General features: G+C 36.8%; 1 protein-coding gene across 2 annotated transcripts; it reads left to right on the forward strand.

Moving 5' to 3' along the window:
• Window positions 1-19130: 19130 nt before the first annotated feature.
• LOC106963624 (uncharacterized) lies at window positions 19131-21896 on the forward strand. 2 transcript variants are annotated; one of them, XM_015058644.1, is made up of 2 exons: window positions 19131-19217; window positions 20055-21896. In XM_015058644.1, exon 2 carries the CDS (start codon window positions 20057-20059, stop codon window positions 20975-20977), a length of 921 nt encoding a protein of 306 aa, XP_014914130.1. In that variant the 5' UTR covers window positions 19131-19217; window positions 20055-20056; the 3' UTR covers window positions 20978-21896. The 2 variants fall into 2 exon arrangements, with proteins under 2 accessions (XP_014914130.1, XP_014914131.1); XM_015058645.1 differs by having other exon boundaries at window positions 19137-19217; window positions 20052-21896.
• The last annotated feature ends 3000 nt before the right edge of the window (window positions 21897-24896 follow it).

The following is a 24896-nucleotide window of genomic DNA, read 5'->3' on the forward strand; positions in this document are numbered from 1 at the left end:
CGGGAGGAAGGAGTTTCCTCATGTTCAAACTGACATGGGCTATAAATAAATTATATAGGTCTGCAAATGATCATAAAATGCATAAAAACAAACATACAAGCAGAAATGGCCCAAAGAAATATTAAGACAATATGATAGTTTATTTATCTTGGTCAACACTTTAAATATTTTATTTCTTTTAACTAGGACTTATAAAAAACGTTATAAACAATGCTTTTTTTTCCTTTTCCATACGTGCGATATTAAATACAAATATTTTGAACAAAGGAATACAACTTAATCAGCGTAATATAAAACATTTCATTAGCTCCACATTTTTAAATTCCCTGTTTTTCCAACCCATAAATAATTTCCTTCTGATTGTTGATGCTTGTTTGTGAATATTGAATTAAACTGTATTCATTAATACCTTTACTCATTGTTTCTAAATATTTTAACACCTGATTTCTTATTCTTTGGGCCATTTTCTTCCATCCAGCCTCAGCTCTTAAACATATTTATTGTCCTGTTATATTCATCTTTTTTGTACCACATTCAGTGATGAGATTTTAAAAACTGTCTTTGTTTTGCTCACTTTGTTTAATATCTACTTTGCTGAGAACTGGAGTTATTATAGCAGAATGCAAACTAAATTCATACACAACATAATCTATAGCACCACCCAGTGGCAGAATGTGGGAACTACTTTAACACAGGATGGAAAATAAAAGTTAATTCTTTGGAATATTTATTATGAACGTAAATTAAGTAGCTTTGAGGTGTGAAATCACAACATATTGCAAAAATAAAACAACTATATTAAACCTAAATGAAGTGATGAAAAAAGTTTTTTAAATCTTTGTACATTATTTTTGTAACTAAGTGATAACATAAGGAGAAAAGTTGTTTTTATTGCTGTTATTACAGTGTAAAAATTGATGCAATTGCTGGAGAAAAGGTTTGTGTTCTGCAAAAACCCATCAGTGTCATTTTTTAAAGGTGAGAAATCAACTCTTAGGCCACTCCAGACCATTGAGGCCTTACTGGGAGTTCTGGTAGTAATTTGGTTTTGACTCTGAATGATGCAACAGGAGGAAGTGAAATAATAAAATGAACTTTCAGGATTATTCTGCCTGATTTTAGTTTTGCTTTTACTTCAGAGAAGACGAAAGTTAAGTTTAAAAAAACATCCAGTTTGACGCAGCAGATTACACAATAACCAGGTTTTAATGTTTCCTTTTTACACAACGTTTGCATTAGTTTCTTTCTGAGGAACTAAATCGGTATCATGTGTTTCTGGATGTTTTATAGAAAATGCTTCGTGAATCTGGACAGTGAAAGATTAAGATGGACATAAAGTTTATGCGTTCTGATATCAAATATGTAAATTAATGATTAATGTGATGATAAACAAAAACCTTTGTGCTTGTGGTATTCTCACCGCCTGGAAATCGAATAACAAAAGTGCAATAATTTGCCTACAGAAATGAACCGTAAAAACATAAAAGTAAAACCTCAAATTCACTGTAGGCAAAAAAAGAGTTGGCAGAAACATTCAGAGTGATGCAGCGATGTTTTAAAGGTAATTTTATTTATATAGCACGTTTTCAGCAAGAAGGCAATACAAAGTGCTTTACAGGAATTAAAAGGAAATACAAACAAAATAACAAACCAAAGAAAAGAGCAAAAGCAGAAAAAGAATCCAATGTTGATCTAAAGTATGTAAACTAGGAGCTCCAGTTCAGGGTTGTTAAGTTTCCTCTGGTCTAATTTCATTTCTGGGAGAACAGGAGTCTGAAAACTAGTCTAGATCCAGAAGTGTCTCTGCATCTAAACAGTGAGAACTCTACGGTTTCTAAATAACTGATAATAATCTGGATTAGAGTCAGACGTCAATCGACAACCAGCTCTGATTCCTGGAAAGACAAAGTCTGGAAATTACAAGGTGGGTTTCCTTTCATGCTCAGATTTATATGTGTCAGTATTTTTAGGCACCATAAAGAAAACGTTGCATTTTTAGCTTGGTGTACATATTTATTTTATGCCAAAGTTTATAGTGAACAAGTTCATATGAACCTCTTTTTTAAAAGAGTGATGTGTTTTTACATGAATTTACATAAAAGACATATTAGGAAGCATTTCATTTACTTTTATCCTTCATACAATTGTAAATGTTTTATGCTCTTTGGTTTTGGATATGAATGTCAGCCATTTGCAACTTTAGTTTGTTTTAGTGAAACGTTTATGTGCATTACTATGATGTTATTTTGGAAATTGATAATGAATCCAGTTTCATAAAAACGGATTTTAAAGAAAAAGTGAGTTTTCATCCAGAATATTGAACTTTATTTGGGTTTTTTAGGGACATTTAACAGTTTGAATACTGTAGATTTTTTTTTTCTCAGATGGTCACCAACTCATCGTCCTCCAACGCCTCCATCGGTCCGTCACACCCGTCCACAGCAGACCTGTCCTTCAACATGTACGCCTACTGCCACACTACGGCACCCAGCTCCTTCATCTTCATCGCCATCGACATCAACATCATCGTCCTCATGCTGCCCCTGTCGGTCTTCATCCTTCATCATGGCGTCCAGCAGTGGCTGCAGAGGCGCTCCGCCTCCGCAGCAGCAATCAGTCACTCCGACTGCTTCACCTACCACATGGTCGTCATGGAGCTGCTCGGCGTCTTCGGCTACATCCTCAAACTAGCCGGCATCTGCAGAGGTGATTTCTATATGATACGTGCTGGAGGTTACTGCACGTCCCTCACTTGGTTTGGGCAGATGTTCTTTCACGTCCTGACGTGTCTGGAGCGCCACCTGGCTGTCGTTCATCCCATCGTCTATTTGAGACTGAAAAACGAGCGCGGGATCAGGATCAGGAACGTCAGCATCGGCTGCGTCTGGGCGCTCAGCGCTGTGGGAGTGACTGTGCAGATGTACGTGGACGCGTTCTCAGTCGTAGATTTGTGTCTTGTGGTTCTGTCTCTGATAATCATCTCTTACTTCAGTGTTTCTGTCCTGCTGGTTCTGATTCGCCCAGGACCAGGAGAACCAGGTGAGGCCAAAGAGAGGGTCGGCCAACTGAAACCACGGGCGTTCTGCACAATCGTGGCCATACTGGCTGTTCTGGTCATAAGGTTTGCTTGTAATATGGTTTGGGAAGTCGTTTTTATGTCCGGAAAAAGAAGTGGCTGTGTTTTAATAGCTGTGTGTGACTGGGGAAACGTTCCTGGCAGTCTGGTTTTACCGCTTCTGTTTCTGCACAGAGCAGGGAAATTTACTGGATGTATATTTCAGTCAAGGAGATAAAAGTCTTTACAGAGTAGCAGAACTACGACGGCATGTTGGGGTAGATAGGAAAAAAGCTATAAATCTGATTATTTAGATTAATCTCAGAAGTTTTCTAGAGAAAATAAGGAAATTTCTGAGTTTGAAAAGTCAAACTTTTCTAGAAAATAAATGAGAAATGTTTTTAATTACAGAAAGTAAATTAAAAACATGTAAATATCAGTTTAAAAAGCCAAAAATGTTCATCTCTTGAAATTCAAAGTTTTTTGCAGATCCCACACATTCTGGACACAAACGGTTTAAACTTTTACTTTCATTTCAGTGCGACAGAGAGCTTTCTGCAAAAACCAGCTGCAGCAGAGACAATTTATTCCTCCAGTCTTTCTATGTGATGAACTCAGAGAACAGCTAAAGTCCAGCAGGATAGAAGATAATCCCTATATTTGTTATGTTATTTCCTTCATTGTTTATATATTTTACTTCATTGTCAGCACAATAAAACCAGAGAAGTTCCTTGTTTGTGGACACAATCAACCAATAAAACTGATTCAGATCCACATGGAAACATTTTGTTTTTATTTATGTAGTCCTTATAAATAATCTTACATTTTTCTTCATTTTCAGCGTTTTGCTCAAACTATTGATCACATTAATTGCAGTTTTGCGTCAATATGTAATGCAAACTAAAATACAACTTCAGTGGGATTTGCCTGTCGAAACGAAGCATCTAAAAACAATCAGAAGTGGAGTGTTTGCTTACCAGTATGCAAAAAGTCACACAGAATTTCCTCCAGCTGCAGAACAAACGCTGCCCTGACGTCCAAAGCACTTTGTATCGGATCAGATATCAGCTGAAGGCAATTTGTGGCTCTGCAAGGAGAAGAAAAGAGGAGAATTAACAAGGTGGGTGTTGTGTGCACTTTTATTAAGACATATTTAATTTTTTGTCTGTTATTTTCTGTTAAATTTAAACTAGTTACGCATTCCTTTGCAACTCCTAACATTTAAAATGTCTGAAAAAATATATTGTTAGTACAAATCTGTTCTTTAGTTTGGACTGTGATAATATTCCTAAAAATCACAAAGCTTCATTTATTTGGTATGTGAAGATTCAGATTAAATATTTAATGGTTCCTGATTTGTTTCAATTGTAGATTTATATTCAAATTCTAAAAAACCAAAAACAAATTCACTGTTAAAGGTCAGGATGGGCATTTATCACATCGTTTATCCTTAGTCTGAAAATGTATTCATCAATTAATGATGTTAGAAAACACCAAAGAATTACAACAAATTGTTCTCATTACTATTTTTCCCAAATGTCTGTTCAATAATTAAAATTAATTAATATCAATACATTTTAAAATATGATTAAAGGCAGCTTAGAGATGAAAAAAAAATCACTTCTTTATGTAATGATGTCCTGAAGAATCCTGTTTCTAATTTCTGTTTTTAAAATGCAGTATTTGTGTTGGTGGGGATGTGATTACTGTGCCATCTAGTTGCATACATCATTATTTTATAATCAGGTATATTGTGATCACAATAGTACAATAAAATCTGGTGGTTTATTACAAATAAATCAAAGTGAAACATTTATTGTAGTCTTAATAACTAGAACACAGTTTTTATTTTTATTCTGGTCCTTCATATTTTAGACAGTCTCCGGTTCATCACACCTGAATCAAATTGTTGCGTCACCTAATCAGACGGCTGTGTTGCATCAGTCTGATAATCAGACATTTATTTAAGTCATGCTACGATCACTTTGGTTTCAGTTATTTCTTTTTTGAATTCTTATTTTCGTTACTTATTAATTCTCTGTCCCTTCTGTGAGCTCGGTTATTTCTTATTTTTGAGTACTGGAATTATTTTGTTAGATTTTTTTCTGTTTAGGATTCCTCCTGGTCCCAATTCCTGGAGCTTTATCTTCACATTTAGCTTCCCAATCGTTCCCCTTCCCAGCTGCAATCAGTTGCCTGGATGCAGGAAAAAACCTAAAACAAACAGGACAGAAGATCCTGAAGATCAACATCTGAGCTGGATAACTTTCTATACATACTAACGTTTTATAAACATCACATCACTTATTTGATTTGTTTTAATATAAACTGGATTACTGTACGTTTGATCTGGGTTGCATTGAAGTGAACTGAGTTAGACTGCATTTTAAAAGGAAACCATTAATGCAAAATTCAGATTTTGTACTTTTTTGCATTTCCATTTGGATCTCAACTGCTTCTACCTTCCTGAAAAAGAAGAAGAAAAAAAAACACCTAGCTGTTTTTGGTGTCTGGAAAATGAGCCGTTTCAAAAACCTGAAACATCACAAATCAGCAGCCCTGTTACCTAACAACCCCAGCCTTGTTGCCAAGCAACCCAATCTGAACTCCAGCACATTTGGTCAGCTGGTCTTACTGTGTGCTCTGTACAATGGCTGCTGGAAAGAAAAAAAAAGTGTTTTGTTGTTGACTTACCAACAGGAACCACTTGTGAGTTGTGCAGGAGACTCCACTTCTGCTTTTCAAAGATAAGCAGCTATATAACTGGGTATCTGTTTGCAGCCATTTTCCTGTACGAGTGTAAATGTTGAGTTGGGGATTGGTTTATAGCTTAGCTGCTTATTTTGATTTTAACAGCTCAAAATGGCAGAACTGACCAGATAAAAGTCTCATTATGTATGAAATGTAATGAATTTTAGGATAGACCTATCCTAAGATTGCTTTTAAATTGTGTTTGGTTCCATAATCTAATTCTACACAGAACTGGATTATTCAGAGTCTCATTCAGAGTATCTGACAAACAAACCTGTATCTGGTTCTTCTAGATGATAAACTCATCGGTGACCAACGACTCCTTCCCTCCTCACCTTTCCTCCGTCAACTCCTTCCTCCTCTCATATGTCCAGTGCATCATCTCCAGCTCAAACTCCCGTCTCCTCATGGCGCTCTACATCTTCCACATCGCCCTCATCCTCCCTCCCTGCGTCTTCATCTTCTACCGCTGTCTCAGCCAGCCGTGTCGGCAGAACTCCGCCTCTGCACCAGCGGGTCACTCTGACAGCTTCAGTTGCCACGTTGCCTTCATGGAGTTGATCAGCGTCTGTGGGTTTGCCATCGGCTGCGTTGCCGTTATGAAGCAGGACTCTGACGTAATGTTTGTGGGGATATTAGTCTGCAAGTTCACGTGGTACGGAGACGTTTTTTCACATCTTGACGTGTTTGGAGTGTTACCTCGCTGTTGTCCATCCCTTCACCTACCTGAGGGTCAAAGGTGACATGGAGGTCAGGATCAGAATTATCACTACGAGTTGCGTCTGGGTGCTGTGCGTGGTAGGGACGGTTCTGGCTCTGAAGGAAGTCTTTATCTTGATAGATCTAGGCGTCATGATTTTGTCGCTGGTTGTCATTTCTTTCTGCTGCCTCTCGGTTCTCTGGGTTCTGGTCCGTCCGCGTCCAGGAGAACAGGCGGGGAGTGAAGGGAAGGTCGACCCGTCGAAGCTCGGGGCGTTCTACACCATTGTGGCCTTACTAGCAGTGCTGCTGATGAGACTGGCTTGGGGTCTGGTGTGGACTTTGCATGATGCGTTAGGAGGAAGTGACATATGTCTGATTGTGACCTGTACGTTGTGGTTCAACCTGCCCAGCAGTTTGGTTTTACCTCTGATGTTCCTCCAGAGAACAGGGAAGTTACAGTGCTGCAAGAAAAACACCCAGCAGAAGAAGAAAAATACAAACTAGGCTTGTAACTCTAACATATCTGAACATGAAATTTACAACACAGAGATAAATAAAACGATTTAGACGTATTCTGTTTCCAGGCAGAGAGAGTTGACCCGATTCATTCTGTTCACAAACAACTAGGAGACTTTAACATGCTCAGAAAAATGCCATCAGTTTGTAATCTACCTCTATCTGCTTTGATAATAAACTGCATTAGAGGTTAAGGGATTTATTAATTGTCTTAAATGTTAAATTTACTGATGTTTTTACTAAATCTTAATTTTAATTTTACATAAGATCTTAAAACATTTTATATAGGAGATGGTAACACAAATTGTACTGGTGTATTATGAATTACTAAATAATAGATGTTAAACAAATGTTAAGCATGATTATTGAAATATATAATTTTTTCAAAAATGCTTATATTTTTTAAGCATTATTTATTTAAAATAGTTAACGACTAATTCAACAATAATTCCTGGAAGTGTTGCAAATGTAGAGGAAGGATTTACATAAAGGTTGAAATAATTAAGTGTTTTATAAATTCAGCTTTTGTTTTTGTTATAAATATATTAGCCAGACATAAACGTCTCTGAATAAAACACTGAAAGAACTCTAAAACAAATTCATTTCACTTTGATTTTTACCTTTTCAATTTGCTGGAACAAAAAGTTTTTAATTTAAAACATGACAACTTCACAATCAGTCATTATTTTTATCATGTTGTATTTTGGCACAGAAGTTTTTAACTCAAGAGTTTCGACATGTTTTGGAGACAAACCAAAACTATCAAAACCAGCGCTGTAATCATGTTTAACATGTTTTGGTAACACTTTATTTGAAGGGGGGTGAATAAGACTGACATGACACTGTCATAAACATGACATAACACCTGTCATGAACATGAATAAGCCTTCATGAATATTTATGACTGTTGTCATAAAGCGTCATTCAGTAAATTATGACACATTTAATACAAAGTTGACATTATTCAAAATGTCTTTATGACAACTTGACATTAACCAGGAAATCATTACTGTTTAAACTTTACCTTTAATAACATAAAGTTACCTAATTTTTAAAGTGCAATCAGTAATACTTTTATAAAAAAATTAATATCAGTAATGATTTCTTGGTTAATGTCAAGTTGTCATAACAAAGACATTTTGAATAATGTCAACTTTGTATTAAAAGTGTCATAATTCACCAAACGACGCTTTATGACAACAGTCATAACTATTCATGAAGGCTTATTCATGTTCATGACATGTGTTATAACAGTGTTATGACAGTCTTATTCACCCCCTTCAAATAAAGTGTTACCCATGTTTTATTGTTTTGTTTTAATCTCTCTGCTGCATCTGCATGTAGCTGTTTATGTTATTAACTCTGTCAATTCTTTTATCATTGGGCTTCTGTAAATATAATTTACGATTTTCAAACAACTAGTTTGTCCCGAGTTTACAAAGCCCATCTAGGAACGAATGCTACAGATTAGCTCATGCTATTAGCACCATGATAATGACATGAGACGGCTGTTTCACTCAGTTTGTTATTGTAAATCTGTTCTAATGAAATAAATGGAATAAAAAATAGATGTTTTCCTCCATATGTATTTATTTTTGCAGCCCAAACTTAACAGTTTGTACAAACTTGATCTGCTAATGTTATTCTCAGAAACCAGGATAAATATTAGTACCAATATAAATCTTTAACAATCTATTTATCTGCACTCAAACATGTGTAGCAACATGTTTACCAATATATCTTGCACTGTGACGTATGTGGCTCCTACAAAACAACTTTGATACATTGTACATGGCAGCCATTTTGGATTTTGAAGCAGGAATTTGTGGCTATTTCAGCTTCCTGGACAATTCTGGTTGGTTATCTCTGAATTTCCTAAACAGAGTGCATTAAATTTTATTATCATTACACAAGTAATGCTGTGCTATATTTACAGTGAAGGCTCACATGGATAAGCAAACGTCGTCACTGCTTAGGGCCCCCTGCTGGTCTGGAGTCACAAGTGGTTCTCTCGAATTTACAAATGACATATTTAGAAACACAAACAAAAAGAAGCTTAATAGTTGAAAGATGTTGTTGCAAACTCACATTTTGATAATAATTTTATAATTTCTGCTGCTTATGTCGGACACATTTCATTGTGACTGCAAATTTTATAAAAGGAAGAGCAACAGACTGTGACTATCTGGCTGTGGTTATGGTTAGCCGGTGAACAAACGGCCTGTCCTCAGCTGCCCTACTGACTCCATAATAACTCAGGAAGACATTCTTCCTGCAGTGGGAAAACATTTCCCTACAGAAATGAGCCATGCAAAAAAAAAGTCTGCATGGTGCAAACCAAATGGGACACCAGGAGGCACAGCGATGCGCAGTGACGTACTTCATGGCCAGAAATTTCTGTCATTTAACGGCCATCTCTGGCTTTGGGGTGAAGTCAGAAGCTTGGAAATCAGACACACTGAAAAGGTGGGTGTAGTTTTAAACTATTATGCAGACATTTATTTGTATTTGCTAAGATTTTTAGAGTTAGAGATGGAAAGTGGGAAAAACTGTTCCAGTGGCAACATTTCTCAAGTTGGTGTTTTTATTTATTTGTTTAAAAACGCGTCTTTTATTTTGTGCTCTAAGTACACTTTCCATTTTGAGTTTAGATTATTACTGAATACAGCAGGGGAGTCCAAACGTATCCAAACAGAGGCAACAGTGAAGTTAAAAGTAATTTAGGGTCACAAAAATTTTATCACTTTTGTGATTAAAAATGCAAAAGGATTTCTATCATAAAAGAAAACTACATACATGAAATCTTGATAAAAAGTACAGCCTAACTTCTGAACAGGAAGTATCTACAAATTATTATTTCATATTTAGTTTAGATTCATAAATTCTACTTTGGAGTAAAACTTGCTGGATGTTTGCAGTGCTGTGTACTATCAAAATGAAAGCAACAAATCCAGGAATTATTTTTGAAACAGGGGTCCCATATAATAACTGTTGGTTATTAAAATATGAGCAATGTGTGTTATTTTATTTTTTAAATTTCAGAATTTTTCAGTTTTCCTGCATCAAAATAAGGTGAAATTTTCACCTTGTCTTAAGCATGTAAACATCTTCAGTCTGATGAAACAAATCTGAGCTACTTTCGAATTGAGGGCCACACCGAATCATTTCAAGGGCCGTAAATGGCCCCCGGGCTGCACTTTGGTCATCCCTGAAGTACAGTGTGTCTCTAATGGTTTAAAATCAATAGGGTTAAAACTGACTCAAGAATTGATAATCAGTAGTTATTTTTTGTGTTTTTGTTACTATATGAACATTTAGCATGAAGTTATCTGTATGTTTCTGGAGCCAGAGCTCCTGGTTTTGGTGGAGGCATCAGGTCTTTAAAATAACTTTGCTTTGACTCCAGCTGCTTCTCTTCCACAGACATGCTGGTGAACGATTCCTCCTCCAATGCCTCCGTTCCTGCGCTCCCACCAGACAACTCTTCCTCTGGTGTTTCCTTCCATTGCCACACTACGGCACCCAGCACCTTCATTTTCATCGCCATCGACATCAACATCATCGTCCTCATGCTGCCCCTGTCGATCTTCATCCTTCATTATGGCGTCCAGCAGTGGCTGCAGAGGCGCTCCGCCTCCGCAGCAGCAATCAGTCACTCCGACTGCTTCACCTACCACATGGTCGTCATGGAGCTGCTCGGCGTCTTCGGCTACATCCTCAACCTAGCCGGCATCTGCAGAGGTGACGTCTACATCATACGCATTGGGGATTTCTTTACCTCCCTCACTTGGTTTGGCCAGGTTTTCTTCCACAGCCTAACATGTCTGGAGCGCTACCTGGCTGTCGTTCATCCCATCGTCTATTTGAGACTGAAAAACGAGCGCGGGATCAGGATCAGGAACGTCAGCATCGCCTGCGCCTGGGCGCTCAGCGTAGCTGGGATGAGTGTGATGATGATGACGTCCTTCTACTACATCTGGGATTTCTGCATCTTGATATCGTCTTTCTGCGTCCTCATCCTCTGCAGTGTTTCTGTTCTCTGGGTTCTGGTTCGTCCAGGACCGGGAGAACAAGGTGAGGGCAAGGAAGCGGCTGACCAGTTAAAGCAAAGAGCTTTCTGCATGATTGCCACCATACTGGGAGTTCTGGGTCTGAGATTTGTTTGGAATTTCGTTTGGGAGATCATTTTTATGAAAGGATCCCAAAGTGATTGTGTTCTGCTGGCTGTTTGTGTCTGGTTCAACGTGCCCAGCTCTCTGGTTTTACCTCTTCTGTTTCTGCACAGAGCAGGAATGTTTGTCGGCTGTGGAAATGAAAATCAGTCAGGAAAAGAGAAACTTATCAAGTAAGGTGACATAGATGTTGAAAATAGTAGAAATATTTCACATCAACATTATAACATCACTGCAATGTTTAATTTGGTTTTGTGCCCACTGGATGGCAGCAGAAACACCGATATGAGGATCCGTCATGATGTAAATGAAGCTCTGCAAATGTATCTTTAATCACAATAAAAGTAATGCAACGTCTAAAGAAATAGTCAAAGCTATAAAGTCTCATTGTTTGGTATTTGCACATATTTATTTAAGTATTTTGTGTAGCACGATCATTGTATTTAATGCTAAGTAAAATAAAATTATCACTTTGAAACTTTGGTTTTGTGTTTTGCTTGGTAAAGTTTTGTTAGTTTTTACATTTCTTGTGCTTTTACCTTACTTTAGTGTCTCACATATGGATGTATGTTCCACTCTGAGCTTCAGTCTTTAGCTACATTTTATCTTTATAAATCATAATCCCTGATTTTATTTTTCTCTGCCACGTCTTGTTTCAAACGTTGATGTTTTTAAGGTTTCTGTGTATTCTTAGGTTTCATATCTGCTATTGTTTGCCTCTGATTGTCTCATAGCTGATAGTTTCCAGCAGATTCTTTCAGTGTCTTATGATGCGTTCCAGTTGGAAAATTCAGACTTCCCAGTCATATAAATCAACTGGTTGCCCTCGTTAGCCGGATTTCCCACTGGGAAACTACACCCACCTACATCTTGTTTTTCAATATGGCCGCTCCTTAAAACAACAGTAACAATCTATGGTGGGATTTTTTAAATTATTTTAACAAGACAACATTATAGCAATGAATCTAACATAAATGTTACATGCATTGCCTGCAGCTCTAAACTGAATAAATTAAAACTAGTGTTTGCTTATGGAAAGTAAAGCATAACATGATGTAAGAGGAACTTCAAACGATGTTTATGGGCGTCGCCATGCAGAATGTCGTTACCTCAGTCTGACGTCAATCCTTGGTTTTCTTACTCAGCGTCAGATTCTCTGGTTGTTTTTGTCAGTTTTTAGAAGTGATTTATTTTTTGGCGGGGTCCCCATGAATTTTAGTTTTTGGTAAGTTTTGAATAAACAAAACCTCTTTCAGTTGCACAGCTTATTTAAACGCTCTGCTGGTTGTCTATATGAATTTGTCATTTAAATTCTTCCAAATGATCATGTTTCTCCACAATAGGACCTCAGGATCAAATGACTGAGTGTATAAATGATCAGTTTAAACTAGATGATTTCCCATCTGTCTAATGTTTATGTTGCCATTTCTTTTTTCTGTGGCTCAAATATCAATCCAGAAAAAAACTCACAATCCTGAGCAGATTTAGTTTTGTAACAGAAGTGACATTGTTTCCACTCTAAATATCAACCCTGAACTCTGTAAAGCAAATGACAAACAGTTAAAAAGATATAAAATAACCACGGCTGATAAAAGATATGCTTAAAAAAGTTATTTTACTCACAGCTTGGGTTTGAAAATCAATAAGATTAGCATATTTCTGGTTTTCTGAACTGTGACAACAGTTTTCACAACCAAACCAGCTTCAAAACAATTAAATCTTGAATTGCACCAGATTTGAAAGCTTTAATTCAAAGCAAAGCCAGTCAAAATGTCATTATATTGACTTACTGGATTCTCTATGAGACAACAAACAAATCTGCCAATAGTGACTCAAAATAAATAAAGTACGTCCTTCCACTATTTGTTTACACTGTCACGTAAGAGCAACAAGAACATTTGAATGGAGAAATGAACTGTACAAAAAGATAAACCACATATTTAATTTGCAACATGCAAAACCACTCTGCCTTCATTTGATTTCCTGGGAAACACACACACACACACACACACACACACACACACACACACACACACACACACACACACACTGAGGTTTTGCAACACTGGATGCTTCATCCGTCTTCAGTCTGCAGCTGCTAAGAAGAACGACCGGAACAAACGCCACAGATCAGGTGGGTCCACAAATATGTCCTCTGCCGTCATGCTCAGCCTGGTCGCTGCGTTCTGCTTGGATCATTGCTTTTGTTTGTATGGCGACTTTTATTTGGCTTCATATTACCAGAGTTTGCAAATTACTACTAACTTCTAAATACTGAATCACATTTTCTAACCTTTTCCAAATACTCTTACTCCTACTTGAGTCATTTCTTGGATGTCTTCTTTTTAATTTTACTTGAGTGCAGTTTTTGTGTACTTTGCCCACTTCTGGTATTAAGTAACAGAGAACCACTGCAAGGTTATCAAAGTTCACTAAAATTATCAAAATGATGAAAACTGAAATTGAGAAAACATTTTTTTTCCCCAACTGAAACAAATAAAAACTGTATTTAACTGGGAAAAGACTATAACTAACTGGAACTATATCCTGTGGTTTTATTTTTATTTTTCACACAACCACTTTAAGCTGTCTGTGAAATACAGCATTTCATTTGGGTTGTCCAACAATAGTTGAATACATTTTTTGAAAATATCTTCTGAGTACCTTAAAAACTAAAACTGCTGCTACTATGATATAAAACTGGCAAACACTGTAAAAACTAATCGAAACTAACTGAAGTCACAACAAAGTAAAACTAAACTCTTGTGAAAAAGTCAAAACTCTAAAAACTGTGTGATCATTTTGAGTTAATTAATGGTTTCCAGTTTGACCGTCTTGTTTGGACTGGACTTCCACAAACAAACTGCTTTGGGCTTAATAGTTATTTACTTTTGAATCCAAATCGTCTGTCTTTCTGTTTCAGATATGTCTTCGAACGACTCTTCCTCCATCGATCATATTTTTAGTGAAAGTGCTTCGGCCAACTTCTCGTTCCCGATATTCATGTACTGCTTCGTCGTGAGACCGAGCTCCTTCGTCTTCACCGGCTTCATCCTCACCTACGCCTCTGTCATGCTTCCTCTCTGCATCCTCATCCTCTCCCAGGGTTTCCAACACTGGAGGAAGACCTGCTCCAGCCCCTTGACGGCACCCATGAGCCTCTCTGACTTCTTCACGTACAACGTGGTTGCCATGGAGCTGCTCGGCGTCGCCGGGTGTGCGATCTCCTGCTGCGGTATTTACGTGAAGGATCTGAACGTGTTGGCGTTGGGGCTGGTTCCCGCCTCCTTGATCCTGCTTGGCGAGGCGTTTTTCCACGTCCTGACGTGTGTGGAGCGCTACCTGGCCGTCGTTCATCCCGTCCTCTACCTCAGCTCAAAGAGCGCCAGAGGGATCGTCGTCAGAAATTTGAGCGTCGGCTGCGGCTGGCTGCTTAGCGTCTTGGGGATGGGTTTGCTGTTGGTGGAGAACTTGTTCACCATCATGGATTCCTGCCTCCTGATCACAGCCATAGTTATCGTCTCTTTCTGCAGCCTGTCTGTTCTGTGTGTTCTGATCCGTCCGGGTCCGGGGGACCAAAGCAGCGACAAGGAGAAAGTCGACCAGCTGAAGAAAAGGGCGTTTTATACCATCATGGCCATTCTTGGGGTGCTGGTGTTGAGGTTCACCTGGGGTCTAACCAGGTCAATATTTTACATGTCGAAGGCAAATTATTACTGTTTAGTCATGACAAGCTGCTTCTGGTTTTATTTGCCCAGCAGTTTAGTGCTGCCTCTGCTATTTCTGCACAGAACAGGGAAGTTGATGTGTTGCAAGAAAAACATGGACGGAAAGCAAAGGTCAACAAAATAAAATGACCTTTATTGAAGCCCCCTTCAGACCAGACTGCAAAAACACAAAATCTGATTATTTCTGTCTGATTTCTAGTAAAAATATGCTAGCACACTTGAATAAAGACAAAACTAACTTTTCAGCAAAAATATAGGAGCTTGTCTTCAAACCATAATTGCTAAACATTGATAAAAATTATATTTCCACCAGCAGACTATTCCACATATCATAAGGGGGGGAAAAAAAATCATTTTTCTAATGAATATTTAGGAATTATTGATTTAAAACAAGCTCTTATATTCCTGAAAAGTTACTTCTAAGTTATCTTTGTCTTATTTCAAGTGTACTAAGATATTTACGCAAAAAACTGGACCAAATGTGCTTCGTAAGATTTTGTGTTTTTTGGTGCAATCTACAATGTTCACCTTAACAATCCATTCAAATGTTTCTGGATCGCAATTAATCTGGAAAATCAGATCTAATATAAAGGTAAAGTAACTTTTTAAGGAAAATCTTTTATTTTAATTTATTCTTTCATTGCTTTCCTGGCCATTCAGTCACAGTAAATCTGTAACAAGCAGAAAATGTTTGAAAGTTTCTTTTTCTTCTTTTTAATCTCCTGTTGTCTCTTCGTTCATAAAAACTGTGGTTTTTATGAAAGAAATAAAAACCCAGCAGATATAAATGTTGTAAATCTCAACTCTTTTTTTAATCAATAAAAAGCAAACATTTGCAACTGCAATGGCTCTGTGACATTATTATTTGTTTTATTTTAATTTTTAATGGAGGTTTTTCCATTAAATTTATACTTTATGCTGTGAAATGATTCTGAAATAAATAATGACAATATAAAGCAATGAAAACAGCAAAAAGAAATGTTTGTAGAAACCAAGATGAGTGTGGAAAAGCATTTAAAATAAAGAAAATGTTAAGATTTTTTGGGGGGCATTTGCCTAAAATTGCTTTATAATAAGCTGTCTAAAGACACAATTTATTCCAACATATTTTATCTAAATCTATTAGAAATACATATGTATCGCAGACATAAACCTTTTTAATAAGTATTTGATAATTGTTTTCCTTTTTTTTAAGCAGCTATGAATATATTATAGGATTGATTTCTCATCTCCGATATATAAAATTGCTGGTACCTTTTGTGTTACTGACCGAAAAACCCAAAGTGGAATCTGGAGTCACTTCAAACAGAGTAAAGTAATATTAAATAAAATTTACTGGAGTTTTCTATGAAAATCAGACCTTGGAAAAGGAAAAGACAGATATTTGCACAAACGTCTCATCTCCAGTTTTTGATTTGTACTCCAGTTACCCTGAAACCAGAGAGGCCAAAATGAAAATTTGCTTAGAGAAATTAGCTATCAAAATGGCAAAATGCAAAACAAACTGGCCACAACGATCCGTCCACCTGCTTGCTTCCAGTCAAATATAGGATCATATTTCAGTTTAAATGAAGCTGGAGATTATGACACGTAACACCCTGGTTATGGGTTAGTGTAGTAAATAACCTACTGCTTGAAAATCAGACTTTAACCCACTTTAACAGGTTTCTCATGTTTTTGCTTTTGACACATTTATATGTTTGAATTAACTGAATATTACATAGCCACAAATTTAAAAATAATTTTTTTAATGAAGTTTTAGTCTATTCAGTGAAAGCAAGGTCATGTGTAGAAAGTTAAAACCTGTACAAGCTACATAAATGATTTTGAAATGGGGCTTTAAAATGGGGTCCAGTGGATTTGGAGTAACAAAAAGTATTTTCTAAAAAAAAATAAAAAAAAAAATCTGAAGTTTATTTCAGATTTATGCAGATTCAAATGAAAAATATTTTGTTTTTTGTGACTTAATACAATTAATGATGGAAATAATATGTCTATATGTAGTAAATCTATTTGACTCTGTATTTAATTTTATTTTTCAAATTTAATTCACTCAGTAAATATGAATAGTTTATGTAACAACAAAAAGAGATCACAAATAAAAAGGAGAAGGAGATATAAACTTATATCTACCCCATTTTCACATAAAGAGGAAAATTACATATTCAACAACATACTTTTTCAAATACATAAAAATAAAGAAATCATCAGTTTATTCTATACAATACTGCATCGTCATAAAGATTTTCACATTTATTTTAAATGCAGAAAGAGATTTAGTGTTTTATTTCCATCAGACTTTCTTTGGCTTTGATGAAGAGTTAAAGCCTGGTGGAGAATAGACCACACTGCCACCCAGTGGTTTCGGCTGGTAATCGCACTACTGGTGACAATAGAAATATCCATACTCATTTTACGTGTTGCATAAACCAATTACGATCCATTTATTAATTTTAAAAAATACAAACAATATTCCAATGTAATTTATATTAACCGCTTCTTTTCTGAAATACACACTTTTAAAGAGTAAAAAGGGAATGATTTAATAAAATTTAAATATATTGCAGCTGCTTGGTTTAGATGTGCAACATCAACACCTGACAATCATTTTAGGCGGGTTTCAGCAACGGACCAATCAGCGGTTGGTCGTAATTTGTCCGGAAGTACACGCCCCTTATTTAGACAAAGTGAACTTCCGTAAACATAGCCGGAGTTCAAGATTGCTAACGCGCTGCCGTCATTTTCGATGAAAATAATAAATCATGGTAAAACGTTGTTAGTGGGGAACATGCAACCCCAGAGCCCTTACCCAGAACATTTAGAGGGGGAAATACAATTTATTACATTTCCAAAAAACCAAACGGAGTCTGAAATAATGCGAGAAATGGATGAAGGTCTGCAGCCGACTCCATCAATACCACACGTACAAAGGTAACTTGAGGTAAACGTCCCATTTTTTTGTCATAATGACACTGTATAATAGTCAAATCAAAGTGCTTGATTTTATGTGTGTATATTCCATAGCTAACTCTAAGGAAGCATGAAAACATACAGCGGTATTTACATTTAAGCACCTTTTTATGCTAATGCTTATTTTTAAGCATTTCCTGAAGGCAGATTTTCCCAACCCGGTATTATTTAAGTCATTACTCACCCGCTTTTCCTCGTAGAAAACGCTTCCCGCCAGCTTTCACGCATCCAGTGAGACTTTGTCTCCTCCATTCGTCCTCTGGCTGAGAGACTTGGTCTCTAACGATGGTTTCTACGTTGTTTCCGGAAATAACCTTAAAAACCTGATGTAGGACTCGTTGAAAAATTTCCCTGCCTGTCGTTTTTACCTCAGTTTGGTTGATAAGGCAAAAATGACTCAAAAAATGTTTTGGGAAACGAGTTGAGTTCTTCTTCTTAGTTTTGTAGGTAAGCGTTACCGCCACCAACCGGTAAGGAGTGTGGACATCAATACAGACATCAGTGTTGTCTGACATCAATGGTGTCTATATTGATGTACACTCATACATATGTTTTTAAATAAGATTTAACACCCTGGTATTTTTTTTTTAAAACTAATTAATTGATTTCTAATAGATTTTGACTTTTCTAGGTAAGATTGATTATAGACAGCACTTTTTCGTCTCTGCTTGTAACTGACTTTAAATGCTAACGTTCTGAATATGTGAGTTCCACTACTTCTGCCATTATAACAGTTTGTTTGTCGGAGGTTTTCTCCAGTTCTACGTCGGGGCGGCGCCGGCGTCATGTTAGTGTGAATTTACAAAACCTGCAGTCTGATATCTGTGCTGTAAAGTTAGGTTGTTAATCAACCATAAACATAAATACAATTCCTTCACCTGCTTACACCAGAAAAAATTATATTTAGAATAGTTAGCCAATTATTAATCTAAGGTGTTTTTACTCAGTATTTGTATTTTGTTACAATAAGTAAGTCCTTGTTTGTGTTTTTGCCTTTTTTTGGGGGATGTATTTCTATTGAAATAATTTATAAATAAGTCAAATGTTCAGTTTTATGACAGTTTATGTTTGTTTGGGAGAGTCCTGCTCTCACGTGTAATCTGATATTTTAATCGTGTAATTTTCCTACAATAACTCATTCAAAAAAGAATGACTGCAGGCTAATTTGTTTGCAACATGCAAAATCCACTTGGACTTTTGTTTCAACATTTCATATAAATACGTCCCCTGTTGTTTTTTATAACTATTGACCAGATGAGGGATAATTTAGCAGCTGTCTCTAACTCTGTAAGACAAGCAGGAGAAAGACGTCAAAGAATCAAGGTGGGTCACTTTCATGTTTATTGTGAGACATTTCAGAAGTAAATATATTATACATTTATTATACCTAATAGATGTATAAACATTAAAACTGTTTTTATGACATCAGCATTTCATTAAGAGATGAATATTTTATCAACATTATTTATAGTTTAATACTGCAGCACTCAAGCAATTTTTTATTATTTTATGCAAATTATAACATTTTGACAAATGTCTTGTATCGCCTCTCAGTACTTTTAGTTTTGTTCGTCCTTATTCAGTATGTGAGTTGATTGTTGAAAAAAAGGCTACTCTGAATTCATTTTTTTTGTTGAACCTTTACAGTTTTAGCTGTGTAGAGTTTTAGAGATATGGGATTAGTATGACATTTAAAACCAGAATTAGCAGAAATAACAATTCCTAGTTTAAACATTTATTTACGGATCTGCTCATTCAAATGTTTACAATTAGAATATTTTGTGCCACTGCTGATTACGGTACACTGCAAAAACACAAAATGTTACTGAATGTTTTTAGTAGTTTATTGTGCAGATATCTTAGTACACTTGAAATAATAATAAAAAAAACTAACTTTTTAGACATTTTCACTTTTTATAAGTTAAAATTTCTTATTCCACTGGCAGATTATTTCACTTATAAATAGGTTTTCATCAATATTCAGGGATTATTGACTTAAAACAAGTTTTATATCTGGATGAAAAATTACTTATTGCTTAGTTTTGTCTGATTTTAAGACGTTTGCACTAGAAACTAGATCAAAAATACTTGGTAAGGTTTTGTGTTTTTGCAGTGTGCTCCTTTTGTTTAATCCATTTGTCATGTATTCATGTTCAGCAGAAATGTCGGTGAACGCCTCTTCGTTCTTCAACAGCAGCCTTCCGAACTCCAACATGTCCGCCAGCGTCTTCTCCAGCTCTTTCTACACACTCTGCCTCAGCTCCAGCCCGAGCTCCTTCATCTACACCACGTTCAACGTCATCCGAATATTCCTCACCCTCCCTCTCTGCCTCTTTGTTCTCAACCTCGGTCTTCAGCAGCAGAAGAAGAGTCCGTCCTCTTCCTCAGGGACGATGAGTCACACCGACTACTTCACCTACCATCTGGTGACCATGGAGCTCATCGATGTGTTGGGATACATTTTCTCCTTCATTGGCATCAGTAGCAATGATCTATATCTGATAGTCTGTGGGGTCTATGTTATGTTCTTTGTGTGGTACGGCCAGATGTCCTTTCATGTCCTGATGTGCGTGGAGCGCTACCTGGCTGTGGTTCATCCCATCGCCTACGTGGGATTTAGGAATGAAAGAGGAATCAGAATCAGGAACGCCGTCGTCGGCTGCGTTTGGTTGCTTTGCTTCATCGGAATGGCTTTAATTTCTGTGAGGAATATGGTTTTCCCTGGCTGCATGTTGATCGTTTCCCTAACAAGCGTTTCCTTCTGCAGCCTGTCTGTGCTGTGTGTCCTGATCCGGCCCGGTCCCGGGGAGCAGGCTGAAAACCGGGACCGGGTCGACCCGTCCAAGCAGAGGGCTTTTTACACCATTTCTGCTATTCTGGCCGCTCTTCTGCTGAGGATAACATGGGGAGCTCTTTACTTTGTCCTGTACCTCAGACAAGGAGCTGATGATTGCGTCATAATAGTGTCATGTGTCTGGTTCACCATACCAAGCAGCCTGGTGCTACCGCTGCTGTTTCTACACAGAGCAGGAGAATTGCAGTGTTGTAAGCTGCAATGTTTGATAGAGAAGTTACACTTTTAGGGTTAATGATATTTACATTTTTATCTAGGGAAATATTTATTCACTTTACCATTCTTATGAATTGGGACATTTCACTCGTTCAGTTTTTTTCTTAAAGGGTACATAAAATCACATTTTGCCTGTTTTTGTTCTTTATTTTGAGACTCTGATGCTTCAAAAACAGCCCCAGCGCTTTAAAAAATAATCTGTTTTTTAGCAATAAGTTAAAATTCTTTGGCGTTTAAAAACCTCTAAAATGTAACGTCAGAATTCAGGAGGCACTGTGTTTCACCTAGTAACCGCAGTGAAGCCCAGCCTGTTACCGAACAACCCAAACGGAGTTCTGCCCGTCTCCTAGCAACCCAGGCCGAGCTGCAGAACATTTCTTCAGCTGGTTTTGCCGCTGTATGCCGGAAAAGACAAGTGTTTTGTTGTTCACTTAACACCCTGAAAAAAGTGGCCACATTCTTGTTGGTTGTGTAGGAGGATCCGCTTTTGCTTTTCAAAGATGTGTAGTTGTATAATTGCGAGTCTGTTTGCAGCCGTGTTCTCCTTTATTTCCATGGAAATTGATTAATCCGAAAATGTTTTATTGTTACTGGAGGAGCGTCTTTTTAATTGTGCTTGGAAATTTTCTCCCCAGACTTGTTTTTAAATACGACTTGTCTGTAAACATATCACCAGTTATTTTTATTTCACATGGTCTTCTTTTTTCTTTTTTACTTTCCACTCTTTCCTGTGAAAAAATATAAATATTCTGGCCAATATTTGAATGTAAATGACATTTAAACAAGTGACGATTAGTACATTTGACCTACTCAATCACTTCAGAGCGAAGGTGACTACTTCATGAGTTTTTATTATCTCTGTAAGAAATGTGTGATGGCAAATGTTAATTTTTTTGCATACTGGTACTTTCTGTTAAAAGCAGATCAAAGTATTTTTTTTCTTCTTTGCTTTATTTAATAACCATAATTTAGCATTGAAATGTGTCCTAATAACTTTATGATGTTTTAAAAGAATACTTGCTATCAAATATAGGGATTTTAATTCAAAGGAGTCCTGCTCTCTTTTTACTGATAATATTTATAGGGTTCTAAAATGAACAAGATGTTCTTTAGTTTTGAGTTTATCATCTGGCTTTGTCTATATATATATATATTTTTTTTTTTTTGTCTGAACTTACAGTGTTTGAATGTTTTACCATTATGATGTTTTCAACCAGCTGATGATCAGGGATCTGTTTGGCCTCCGCCTGTTGATTTAATAATGAAGAGGGTAATTTAGTTAGATGAAATCCTGAAGTTTGTTAGAAATGTTGGTTCCTAAATTTGGTCTTTGCTGCAAACGGAGTGTGCATGTTCGCCGCTAGGGGGCGCCAGTTCTCCACCGATTACATTTGTAAATATGCAACGGAAACCTTCAGCATGCCACTTGCACAGTTTTTTACTTTATTTTCAGAAAGTAAAACTCATCCTCACACACAAAGCAAATCCAAAGCCCCTATTCCATGAAATTGTGATAATTATGTCTTATAAATAATGCAAACCACAAATTCAGAATCCTGATGAGCTTTTTAGACACACAACTGCAGAATAAGACATTTTGATGTAAATAATAATTCTGCTGCGGACATGGCACACAAAACAAAACACTACAAACATTTATGACTTCAAAGGAATTTTACCAAAATATTATATATACTTTTCATCATATAAATTAGCGCATTGGCTGAAGTGTTTAAGTCTTTTCCTGTAAAAATTACATAATGTGTGACCAGGCTTTTGTCAAACCTCATTTTAGCCAACATTTATCTACATAATTCTAGCTTCATATCCAACACTTGTACAATACTAACTCAGCTTTTCTTCCCACTTAGGTGTCAAATAATTGTTACATTTACATATAAAGCATATTTAAAATCTAGAGAATAAATAGTGCCAAAAATCAAGACTATTAATCTTCTTATAAAACAATACAAAATAAAATGATGAAGAAAAAGTTACAACAAAACATTTAGCTTAAATCCAGAGAATCTGAGAAATGGGTTACTAATCCAAAGTCATTTGTAGATTAATAAAATTATGCACTAAATCTCTAAATAAAACATTTCTGAGAGTTTTAGATAAATATTAACAAACTAAAGTCCTTCATTTAGTCCAACCATTCTTTATAATTTAGTTTCCCTGGCGTCCATCTTGAAAATCCTGCCCTTATTTGGCATTTTTGCGACGCTGTAGTTTCCCTGCCTTGTGCAGAAACAGCAGAGGAAGCATCAGACTCCCAGGCAGCGTGAGAAACATGATGCACGCCAAGACCAAACAGTAACGCTTTGATTCAGACAGGGATATGGCAAACCAAGCTATATTCATGGCACATCGCAGCAGCAGCACCATCAGAATTGATACAATAATGATAAACGCTCTTCGCTTTCGCTGGTCCAGTTTTTTCTTCAGCCCAGGCTTTTCACCTGGACCAGGACGAACCAGAAAGAACATAATCCAGACGTTACAGAAAAAACCCACAGCTAGAAACACCATCCAGATCAAAAAATTTCCAATCAGGAAGCTGCTGAATATGCAACACGTTCCAGCAACACAAAGCAGCCAAACAGCAGCAATCACAATATTCCTGATTTTAATCCCTCTTCCTTTTCTGGAGCTCTGGTAGGTTACGGGGTGACTGACAGCCAGGTAATGCTCCAAACAGGTCAGCATTTGAAACAGCGTCTCCCCAAACCATGAGAAGCACCACAGATGGTCACCGGTTGTTACCATGTTTACATCAGACGTATAGATTCCCCAACAGCAGCAGATGGACCCACTGACGCCGACCAGCTCCACGACAGCCAGGTGGAAGGCGAAGTGGTCAGAGTGACTCACATTCGCAGCTGTGGAGGAGGGAGAGGTTTGTTTCCACTGCTGGAAACCACGACAGAGGATCAGGATGGAGACGGGGAGGACGACTGAAACCAGGACCAGGTAGTATCCGGAGAAGACATAGGAGCTCGGCGTGATGAAGAAGCACCGCATGTTTAACAATGACGAGCCAAAGACGCTCTCATTTGAGAACGATGATGAGTTTCCCAACATATCTGAAAAAAAGATGGGAGATATGTTATAAATGACAGCTGTGGAGAGAGTAAAATGGGTGCACTGTGACTCAAAACAAGTCAAATTGCAACTTTCAGTAAATGCTCAATGAGGACATGTTGAAAGTTGTAGGTTTGATTCCACCTTCCCCAAGATGACAACCAATCAAAACGTCTCGGAAGCTGCTGAATAAATCCAGTTCTGCTGCCTGTGTCTATGCACACACTGAGATCATCAAGCAGGAATCACAGACATCGCAAAATATCACCAAAAAATCTCCTATTTAATTTCCATCATGGATTAAAATCAAACATCAGAGGAGCTCAAAGTTTTATTTTTGTTAGTTTAAAAGAAAAACAATGACTGGCTTCTTCTTAAAAGTTCAATGAAAAGAAAAACAAACAATGTTCTAGTCAAAGTCACACATGTGCCAAAATTGAAATATTATCATTGTTCCCCTCTGATCTAATCAGATTTATCCTCAAGTATCTTAGCAAAGTGTAAAGAGTTTTATGTACAACTACTGTTTTACTTTTTAAAGTTCAAACTTACCGTAAGAGTTTTCCCCAGCAGCCTTCGTTTGTGTGAATATCATGTTTAGAAATCCTGGCTGGATTTAGTTTGTCCACCTCATGTTAATCTCCCCAAGCTAAATAGGATTTATTTGCATTAAAAGGTTATAAATAATAATAATAATAAATAAACTTCTTATTTGACACAATGCACACAAATGCAAAAACATACATGAATGCCCTGCAATAAATTTACATTACATACATGAATTCCATGTTTTCCTATTTATTTTAATTTTAATTTTAGGCTCCATGTTTTTACATGAATTTGTTCTG

This window comes from Poecilia latipinna, unplaced genomic scaffold, assembly GCF_001443285.1.
Source record: "Poecilia latipinna isolate Pla-1442-1.1 unplaced genomic scaffold, P_latipinna-1.0 Scaffold1559, whole genome shotgun sequence".
NCBI classification, from domain to species: domain Eukaryota; kingdom Metazoa; phylum Chordata; class Actinopteri; order Cyprinodontiformes; family Poeciliidae; genus Poecilia; species Poecilia latipinna.